The following is an 11,903-nucleotide window of genomic DNA, read 5'->3' on the forward strand; positions in this document are numbered from 1 at the left end:
GTCTTCGCCATAGAAAAGAACTTAGTAAGAAATTTTTGAGCCAGATCTTCCCATTTAGTGATAGAGCCTTATGGTAGAGAATGTAACCAGCTCTTAGCTTTATCCTTCAGAGAGAATGGGAACAACCTTAGCTTTATAGCATCTTCAAACACTCCATTGAACTTGAAGGTGTCACAGATCTCGATGAAATCTCTTATGTGCATGTTGGGATCTTCTATAGGAGAACCCCCAAACTGAACTGAATTCTATATCACCTGAATCGTGCTAGCCTTGATTTCAAAAGTGTTAGCCGCGATGGCTGGTCTAACAATGCTAGACTGAATATCATTGATCTTTGGTTGAGAATAGTCCATCAAAGCCTTTGGATTCACTTCTGGTTCACCCATTGTAACAAGTGCTTTTTCTTTTTTCTCAACTAAGATTTCTTCCTCAACTTTCTCCTCTAGAAGAACTTCATGAAAACTTCCTTAGCTACTAAAACTTCTTCCTCAGCCTTATCCAGTATTCTCTTACGAGACCGAGAATGCATATGCATACACGCTCGCTAGAGTACTTGAAATAGGACAAAAAAATAAGTAAGTAACAATATCCGAGTCACTGAACTTTAACGAACACTGATGACAAACACATAAACTAAAAATTAACACCGAGTCCCCGGCAGCGGCGCCAAAAACTTGTTAGGAGGAAAACACGCGCTAATATTCACGCAAGTATACGTGATCGCAAGTAATATAGAATTAATTATAGTTCATTCCCACATAGACTGGTTTAGGTTAATTTTAATCAATGTACTTATGTAACAATATTATGGTTATTAGTCAATGCTAAAATGATCACAAATTAAGGTTGTTATAATTACGATTAACTAAGAGATTATACTAAAGAACATTAACTAAGAGATTAAAAAGGATTGTTCTACTATATGACATAAACATAGAATTCTAACTTCATTACTACTTCATTCAATAGCATTTTTGTTCTTTACCTTAGCATGCAATGGTGATGACACTAATCAGATAAAATGAAACTAGTAAACGCCAACTTTCATTGTACGAATACCCTACTATCAGACATCCACAAGAGAGATAGAAACTGAATAGACACCAATTATATTGAGACCATATATGTTTATAGAATTTGACAACATAAGGGTTCAATGCGCAAGTTATCTATCGTGATTACATAGGGCAAGTAAGATGGTTAAAATGACCTACGAATCATGCATAACAATACATGAACCTATGCTAGCATGGCAATTTCTAAACCCTTAAATTCACTTTCGCTTCATTAGAGATTAACACACTATCTTATAAGTTCGTGACGCTCATAAGACGAATAAGCACAACCAATACTAGGTTATCATATAATCACCACACACTAAGGCATCGAAATAAATTAACTAAAGAAATCCATAAGTAAATCCGCTAGAACCCCACGATAATGATTAGCCCATAATCGGACTCATCATCAACGTGGGTTGTGATGAAAGCATAGTATAATAAACGTAGTCTTTATATTGAATAAATAATAAACCAAGTACGTAACAAGAGTATAGGTTCATAAATAAGAAAACTAGCATCCAAGATTACAACTTAAAACAAAGAATCACAAGAATAAACTAGATCATCTTCGCCTTGGTTGAAATATGCTATACGGTCTTCTTACGCCTTCTCCATAGCATCCAAGATTACAACTTAAAACAAAGAATCACAAGAATAAACTAGATCATCTTCGCCTTGGTTGAAATATGTTATACGGTCTTCTTACGCCTTCTCCATAAGCTGTGGTACATCTTCTTATGAAAAATGATCATAAGTTATTAATATATAGCAGCTCATGTAGATTAGAAGTCCAACAGATCAAAATTGTAGTAGAATCAGGATTCTTGAAACCCGACCTGGCGCAGCCGCGCTTCACCAGCGCAGGCGCGCTGCAAATTTGCATCCCAGCGTGGGCGCGCGCTACTACAGCGCGGGCGCGCTGACTCTCTGGAAAAATTTCTAATATTTATTTTCTTGCTGGTTTGAGTTGGTTTTTTCACGATCAATCTTCTTGGACATACTCCTAGCAATAATTTAGCACCAAAATAATGCTAAATTACCTTGATTCCTGTTATATACCTGAAATGCAAAAACATTACGAAATCACATTAAATACACAAATAACTCAAGTACAAAACACCAATTCAAGCCCTTATGGGACATAATAAGTGGACATAAATGTCGTTTAACAATGTGATCCCCTCAGTAGGTGAGGAACCAATATTCTCAGTACATGAGCCAGAAAAATCATGACTTCTTTCTTGACCGGGGCTCACCCTTGTAAATATAGGGAATCATTTCCTACGTGCGATTGATTATCGAGCCTGCTTCCCCAAGCTTTTGGATATATTTGCATCACATAAAGTGGGTTAGTGGTGGCTGGAATCATAGCCGTAGACATTTCAAATTCAGGTGTGCAAGCCGTTAATGGGAGCATGCACCATCTGCAATTGAGATGTTGCTTCTTGCGTTTCATTAGGTGGGGGATTCATCCATTAAGATGATGGATGGGTTGCATGGACCTCCGTTCTTGAAAGTTCGTCTCCTTGAGTGATGAGGGTAGAACATGGTGAATCTTGAGTGCTTTGTATCTTTTTCATAGTTGTTGTCTTTTTTCCCACAAACGGCGCCAAATGTTATGGATAAAAAATAAGGTTATATTTATTACGCATATTTAATTCTAGGGTTCGTAAGCTCAAGGGCTTTAATGGCTGCACTTGTGTTTCGTAGCTTAAAACTGCCTTCACAAGATGCCTACGTATATATGTCTATTTAGAGAATCAAGCCAAAATGTTGTTCTGAATGGAGGGGTTAGACCCTTTATATAGATGTTGGATGTCCATGTATTGGACTGGGGTTAGGAGACTTGGTAAGTAAGTCTCCGTCTTTAATTGGACATTGGAGTCCTAAGATGTATGAAGCAGATTCCTTACTGGTTTAGGTACCTTGGAGACCACTCTTCACGGAATTATATCTTTTATTGGATACATTTAATGAGCTGTTAATTTACCCTATTTATTAATTTTGTAATTATTAAATAATTAGGGTTTCGGGCCTCGTTAATTGGGCTTAGTCATTGGACCATATTAGGTCTACTCAGTTCAACATTTATTATGTCTCTAGGCTAATTTCAGGCCCATATCAGTATGATATGATGTTAACGAGAACAAACAATCAGAATAGCTTGTCACTGGCGAACAAGACTTAAAAAACTCGTCACATAGGATCAAGACTTTAAATAACACTAGTTTATTAAAATGCACATCGGTCACCTAAAATAATATTTTATTTTATTTTAAATTTCTTATGCGATTTTGATCATTCTGAAATTATGAATAATTAATAAATATCATAAATCAAGAAGTTTAAAAAACTATTTTCTCGTTAAATATGTTTACTTCAATAAGAAGCTCTCTCATTATCCACAAATTTAATATCATAAAATTTTATTATTTATTAATCAATAATTAATATAATATTTTTTCTATTTATTTATATATAAATTTGAAAAAAATCTAAAATAGATTGAAACTACATGAGAGACGTCATTTTACCTCCCTTATTTTCTCCTTTACATAAGTATAATATAATATAATGATATAATAATTTTGAAAATATTGATAAAACGTATTCATAAATACTTGTCTTTATAATATTTCATTGGATAAAATTTAAATAAAAAAAATTTAGGAAAAATTTATTATAGTAATTGGATTTTAGGAGGAAGAGGAGAAATAATATTTTTAAAAAATTAGAAGAATTTAAAAATGGTAAGTTAATTTTAGAAAATGAGAAGTTTTAGGAAAATAGTATGACGGTGAGTTGATTTCAAAAATCATAATGGAAAATGTTGTAAAAATATTAGGAGAATATTACGAATATTTCATAGGCTAGAAATTAAAAGATTTTTTTTAGGAAATATAATATAGTAAGTTGACTTTAGGAGAAAAATGAGAAATGATATTAAAAAAATAGAAGAATATCAAGATGTTAAGTTTGATTAGAGATAAAGTAAAATTTTAGGAGAATATTATGATGTTAAGTTGTTTTCAAAAATCTTAATATAAAGTGTTGTATAAATTTTAGGAGATTATTACGAACGATGATAATACATTTAGAAGAATATAGTAAAGTTCTATGGAGACCACATTTTTGTTGAATATCTTGTAACCTTGAAGTAAAATCTTCTATAAAAATATTTGAAAACGTATTATTTTGAGAATTATGTTCCGCAAAGACTATTATTTGATTCAGAATCTTTATTATCATATATGTACTACATGTATTACATTACAAAATGTTTTATTTTATGAAATATGTTTAATTTGCAAAATAATTATTCAGTTTGTAAAACATACACATTTTAATTATTAAACTTATAGAGTCTTCAACAATTTTAATGAATTAGTGATATTCGTAGAATATAATTCATAAAATAATATATTTTATGGTATTTTGATTGCAAAAGATATGTAGTTATCGAGGTCTCCGATTAAATATTGGTCTTCATAGAAATTCATTTTATGAAAAATATATGGTAATTGTAATTTTTGATATTTATTGACTAAAAAAATTTAGAAAATAGAAAAATGGATAGAGTCGATTTGAGAAGCGTCACCTTAACGGCCCGTCTTCTCATTTATACAAGTATATTTATGATTTATCCTCTGACTAATTCAGGTTTTTTTATCTATTCTAAATTTCATCCAAGTTTTTTTCTCATAATAAATGTTATTTCTAACTTTTTAAGTTTCTTTTTCTAAAATAGATACTCTACGTGGGATATTAAATATTTTTAATTTATCTTCTAATTCTAAAATCAAACAATATGTATTATGATTTTTTTTTACATATTTTAGGTGAAAAATTGTACTTGCATATCCCTTTTATGTAATTATGAGTAGTAGTCAAACTTTATCCATTTCAACACTTGTATCCGAAATTTGAGATTTACAGGATTCCGGCAATGCTACTTTTTTTTTTTGAAATAAAAAAAATCTTTAATTTTTCAAAATTAGTGTTAAAACTTAAAAGAGCCATTTTCCTAAAAAATAGCGGGGTTTTCCAAAGAAAAGGTCAGGTAACTAGGTTTTGTAACCACTAGTCTAAATAGGGGCAACAAAATGATAAGAATCCTGCACTTGTTCGTAATCCTGTAAACTTAGTATTTCAAAGAAAACATTTAATTACTAATTAAAGACTTCTGTTATAAACGGATAAAGAGGGCATTTTACAACCCAAACTTCTCTTGTGGACTTGATTCAGGAGATAAGATTGATCAAAAAAACTACTTGGGAAACAAAACTAATTAAGCATGACTGAGATCCAAAAGTAATTCTTTACAAGGCATCTAAATTACTCAAAGTAGATAAAATCCTTGATCTGTAGAAACAATTCTTGAAGCTTTCCCTGATCAATAATCTCTGCACCATGACACCCTCCCTCTTCAATTTTTGCCACTACCTTCACCCCATGGGCATCCAACATTTTTGCAAACTCCTTTATTCTGTCCACCAATGGATCCAATTCAAATCCTCTGACCAAACACCTTGGTAGCCTTTCGATCTCCGGATTAGCAACTTTTAACGGGTTAGAATACTCGTGATCCCGATCACATCCGGGTGGCAGTGACAAATTCCAAAACAGATCTATTACTGATAATGGTAAAACAGGATTTTTGCTCAACTTTTCTTCTGACTGGGTACGTACGACCCCGCCAAAAAAGGGTTGGTTGATTATCAGCCCTTTAATCTGTAGCGGACTAATATCCACATCCAGAACACGTAAACCTGCATGGTAAACAATATTACCACCAGCACTGGTTCCCATAATATGAACATTAGAATAATCAGCTAGCTCTTTCATCCACGGATCACAACCATTAACCTCCCTCGCTTGATCACGTACCCACATAATAGCCTCCATAGCATCATCATACGGTGCAGGAAGACGACTCTCGGGGGCTAGACGATATTCAACAGTTATAACCAATGCAGGGGCAAAAGCCGAAGCACGAGTCCACGTATCATGAAACGGAGATGATGTAGCGCTCAATATAACAAAACCGCCTGCATGAAAATCAATTATTACAGGAAGTTTACGGGTATTATCAACAGGGCGGTAGAGACGAATAAATGTTTTGTTTTCTGAGTTAAGGGTAATGTCTTTCGACAGAGCGAGTGGTTCCTCACGTCCTGACTCGGAGGTGAGTTCAGGTGTTGGAGGGAGACGGGGAAATAGTTCAAATCGGGTGACTGAGCCATCCGAGTTAGGAACGATTTTTAGGAACTTGTATGGTTCATCTATGGCAGAGAAATCTGTTTCCATTGGTTTTTTAATGGTTTAATCAGTGATATATATTATTTACATTTATTTATAGGGAGATAAATGTGACTTTAAAAATTCATGGTTGGTAGATGAGATGAGAGGAGAAAGATGGACCATTTATTTGAATGTTCGCCGGTCAAGTTCTGTGTATTAATTTCCAATTTACGACATTGATAGTAGATTAGATGCCTGATTGCAAACGCTACAAAAATGAATTCAAAGATTTGGAATATGAAAGAATTCAAAGTCTAGGTACGTGACAGACTTCTGTGAAATTAATAAGCAATTAATGGGGCACTCACATTAAAAAAAAAAGTAATCGATGGACCACTGTTAAAACAGTTAAACTACGATAAATAAATATGTTTAGGATCAGAAAATTTTATTTATTTAACGAAATTATTCATTTATCGAGATTAAAAATATTTTGTCTTTTTTATATTGCGACCGAAAAATATAATTCATTTGACGAATTTATTCGTTCATCGAGCTATTGATGAACTCATCCAGTGTATCAACCATCAATAGACCATTCAAGAGAACATAATCGAGTTTTGACAAAAATGAGTCAAGTTTTGAATCGATTTTCTGGTTGCACGAACTACGTATTAGACCTGAAGTTCGAACTCGTTAATTGAGGGGTCAAACACATTTTTTTTTATCAAATAAAAACGAGCCAAGCACAAATAACTCATTAAAATTAAAAAAATTATGCACAAATAAACTCCAATTTCTCTTGACCCAACTAAATAAAAACTCATTTTATATTAGCACAAAATTCATTTTCTCGAGTTAGAATCTGTGGATTTAATTTAATATTTCATATATAGATCGTAAAGTTACTCTTCAAAATCTAAAAATTATAATCCCTCCGTCCCATAAGATTCTTTACATTGGGGGATCGGAGGATCAACACGCATTTTAAAACTCTAGTAAACATGTTCCCTAAATAATTTAAAATATTTTTTCTTTTAAATAAAAATGTAATATTTAAATTTTTATACAAAAAAAGAAAATTATAAAAATAAATTATAGAACTATATTTTATAATAGCCTTAAAATACGTGTTAAGTATGAGAAAAAAGTATTGTTATGGATAAAAACTTAGGGTATATTTATTGTTAGGGTTCGTGAGCTTCGACTCAATTTGACTGCTCTTGTGTTTCGTGACTCGATCTGCCCTTAACAAGATGCCTACTTACTTTGCTATATGCCAAGGATCAAGTCAAAAATGTAGTTCTAATTTGTGGGGTGAGGCCCCTTATATATGCATGAGATGCCTTGAAATTAGATTATGGTTAAGATACTTGGTTGGCAAGTCTCAGATTTAGAGTGGACTTTGGAGTCCTATAGTCAATCTCCAAGGAGTTATATCCCTATTTGGATTCCACCTGTCAGCTAATTTTTACCCTGATTAATTAATTATAAAATTAATTAATATTCAGGGTTTTGGACACTTTATATAATGAGCTTTATTGTTGGCCCAACCCGGACATAATTAATGCGATATTAATTGTGCAACCAGGATTTATTTTTCTCCCTATCATTTTCCCCCAATTTCGGGGAAATCGTAAAAGATTTGGCGGAAGTAAAGTTCATTTAATCATACAGGGTATCGTTTTCCACGTAAAGTATGAAGTGACCTACACATTTACAATAATCTTTGCCTTATTCAGGACTTCAAGGTATTTATTGGGGCGTCCCTATTAATTTTCTTACCTTATTCCTATTTTTTTTAGGAATTTTCTGGCATTTTTAAGATTTTTCCCTTATTTTCTGGTATTTTTCTTTATTTTCAGGAATTTTCTAGGAATTTTCCTTAATTTCCAGAAAATATTCATAATTACCAGGAATTTTCCTTAATTTCCGGAAAATATTCATATTTTTCAGGAATTTTCCTTAATTTCCAGAAAATATTCATAATTTTCAGGAATTTTCTAGGAATTTTCCTTAATTTCCAGAAAATATTCATAATTCGGGAATTTTCTAGGAATTTTCCTTAATTTTCAGAAAATATTCATAATTTTAAGGAATTTTCTAGGAATTTTTCTTAATTTCCAGAATATATTCATAATTTTCAGGAATTTTCTATTTTTTATATATAATTTCGACTAGGATCCTGGTCGAATTATGGTCTCAAAAGCCCTGGTCGAAGCTTCTTTCGGTCAGGATGATTCGATCAGAATCCTGACCGAATTAAGCTCTCATGTTTTCTGATCGTGTATCATTTCAACCAGGATGATTCGAGCAGAATCGTGATCGAATTTCAGTCAGGATTTATTGTAAAATCAGATTTTGACCGAATTAAGGCCCAATAATTTCTGATCGGGGAATTTTCGATCAGGAACGTTCGATCAGAATTCCTGACCGAATTTGGTGAGGATTTAAAGTTGACTTTGGGTTTTATGACCGAATTAGAGGTCCATAATTCCTGATCGAAGGTTTATTCAACCAGAACCTTTCGATCCGGACCCTGACTTTAGTTTAGATCACTTTTGATAGGTCCCGTAAAAGGGATATATTAAGGTAAAAGGGGGGTTAAATAGCTTAATTACCAATTTAAAAATTATTATGGCATTTTAAAATAATTTATTCCTTTTTAAAACTTTACCGAGTGGTTATGCAGTTCATATGTGCGAAAAATAAAGTGCAGGGAAGGAAAATACTACACGGTGATTTTATCCTGGTTCGCGATGACGCAACCTCTAATAGATTCGCTCAACCCTACTCCAGTCCCCGAACTCCTCTCCCGGACTCGGGATTTTCTGAAAGGATATCTTCGATATATTATTTATTTTGGTATTTGTACGATTAAACATAAAATTAAGAAAACGTAGATCATCTCCATTAGGACATGAATTTAATTGATCCAAATCAGAGTCAAAAAGTCAAACTAGCAAAATCATGTCTTTTAAACAGATAAAAGAGATATTCTGTTAGGTCCCGTATGAGGGCTATATAAAGCTAGAAGGGGGGGTTGAATAGCTTAATTACCAATTTAAATTTATTATGGCGTTTTAAAATAATTTTATCCCTTTTTAAAACCTTACCGAGTGGTTATGCAGTTTATATGTGCGGAAAATAAAGTGCAAGGAAAGAAAATATCACACGGAGATTTTATCCTGGTTCGCGATGGCGCAACCTCTAATAGATCCGCTCACCCCTACTCCAGTCCCCGAGCTCCTCTCCCGGAATCGGGATTTTCCCTTAATATAAACTCGCTCCTTTAGTAGGCGGAGAAGCCTTTACACCCTTACAAATATTTGTCTTGGTGCGTAACACAAGGGTCACCACCTCAAAATAAATGTAATTCCTACACAACTTATCTTAGACAATAACTCCCCGCTATCTCTTCAAAGTTGATGTAGATCCCTTGTGTGGACTTGGCTTCCTTAGCTTTCACCGGTCTCGGATCTTAGTATCCGGTCTTGGGTCTTTCCTCTTCTTCACGGTGAAAATACGACTAACTCCCCGCTAGTGCGTATGAGACTTGGGTCTTAGAACGAAGATCACCTCACGTCACCTCACCTCACTGCGAAACTAATAAGACAATCCACAAAACACAAAGTATAGAGAAAATATGTGTTGAACTAGTATGTTACGGTACTATCCCAAAAGATAGTATAATATTCAAATAAGAATATTAATATTCTATATGTATACTTGACTTGAGATATAAAATGTTATATCAAGTATATTGTTGATTACTCCGTCTCTATGGATTATATGTTAATCAGAGTAATATAAGAAGTCCTTTATATGTATATTCAATATGGATTATGACTTCTTTGATCTTCAAGCTCAATATGTATACTTAACTCAAAATATATATTTATATGTCAAGTATACTTATGGTTACTCCGTCTTTGTAAAATATATGTTTATAGGAGTAATTAGAAGTCTTGTATAAGCACTATGGATTATGACTTCTTTTGTATTCTTCTTCTTTCGATTATGTATTTATGGATCGAAGAATACTTTGGTTACAATCTCGGAATTGTACCTATCCTTTTAAGCTCTTAGGGTTATGGATTTAGTATACTTATGATTTGACGATTATGTGGTCAAAGTATACTTTTAACTTCAAGCAACTTTATAGGTTCTATGATTCTTAGCCAAGGTCCAAATAATAGAAGTGCAAGTAATTGGCTTTGAATTTGTGCTTTTGAAGTTTAGGTGCATGATTACGAAGTTTACTATTGATCGACTTATAATCCCCCAGAACACTGAAGATGCTAGAAAGGGTTATAAGTGATACCTTTCATAATGATACTATATACACGAACTATGCGTTGACCAAGATCGAGATAAATGAAATGCAAAGTAATTGGTCAACTCGTGCGATTAAATCCACCTTTGAAGCTTAGACGGATGATTACGAAGTTTATATATATCGAATAAAAACCCCACGGAACACTAAGGTACTAGAAGGGGATTATACGATATCTTTCGTAATTGGACTATATACACGAACTATGCGTTGGCCAAGATCCAAATAATAGAAGTGCGAGTAATTGGCCAACTCGTGTGATTTAATCCGTCTCTTATATTTGAAAAAATTACGAAGATCACTATTGATCGATTCATAATCTCTCGGAACAGTAGAGATGTTAGCGAGATTATAAACGATACCTTTCGTAATTATACTATATTCACGAAATATGTTGGTCAAGGTCGAGATAAATAAAGTGCAAGTAATTGACCAACTCGCGATGTCAAATATGAAATCTCACTCGTGAGGAGTTATTTAGAGATTTATGAAATCTCACTCGTGAGGAGTTATTTAGAGATTTAAGTACTTGTATATTATAGATCTTCTTCGTTTAGAGCTTCGGTTTGAAGATCAAGTACTTATTCGAATTCCGAGTTCGAATCTTCGTTCTCTTTTCTTAGAGAATCTTCTTTATAGGAGATCTTTTCGAGTTCGAATCTTCGTTCTCTTTTCTTAAAGAATCTTCTTTATAGGAGATCTTGTAATAGAGCTTGAGATGAAGTAGAGAAATTAAGTACAAAGCTCACAATAAATAAAACCAAAGAAGAAGCTAAAAACTCACCACTTTTGGAAAACGGTCGGAAAAGTTCGCCGGAAAAATTCGCCGGAGGTTCGGCCGGATTTTGGCACTATGGACGAACTTGGGCAGCCCTTCGGGAGGCCGGAAAGTTGTGGTGGATGAGCTCACTTGGTGGGAAACGGTCGAAAAGTTCGCCGAAAAAATTCGCCAAAAGTTCAGCCGGATTTTGGCACTATGGACGAACTTGGACAGCCCTTCAGGAGGCCGGAAAGTGGTGGTGGATGAGCTCACTTGGTGGGAACAAGCTTGGTTGGGTGAAGCTAAGCTTGGATATCAAAAACCTTAAGTATATGTGTATATATTTAAGAGAGAGAAGGTTTTTGAGAAGAAGTGTGTGTGTGTAGAATTTGAAAGAGATGAAGAGAGGAACTTCTTGAAAAATTCCCAGCAAGTATTTGGCTCTTTAGCTTAGTTAAAATGGGTTGGTGTGGGGGTTTATTTATAGAGGAAGTTGGGTGGAAGG

At 33.6% G+C, this 11,903-nt stretch overlaps 1 protein-coding gene across 1 annotated transcript; it reads right to left on the reverse strand.

The window, feature by feature from the left end:
* Positions 1–5,222: 5,222 nt before the first annotated feature.
* On the reverse strand, positions 5,223–6,429 carry LOC141661344 (putative carboxylesterase 8). The gene has a single exon (XM_074468329.1). The coding sequence runs from the start codon at positions 6,366–6,368 to the stop codon at positions 5,397–5,399; it is 972 nt and encodes a 323-aa protein (XP_074324430.1). The 5' UTR covers positions 6,369–6,429; the 3' UTR covers positions 5,223–5,396.
* Between the last annotated feature and the right edge of the window lie 5,474 nt (positions 6,430–11,903).

Source organism: Apium graveolens, chromosome 5 (assembly GCF_009905375.1).
Source record: "Apium graveolens cultivar Ventura chromosome 5, ASM990537v1, whole genome shotgun sequence".
Taxonomy (NCBI): domain Eukaryota; kingdom Viridiplantae; phylum Streptophyta; class Magnoliopsida; order Apiales; family Apiaceae; genus Apium; species Apium graveolens.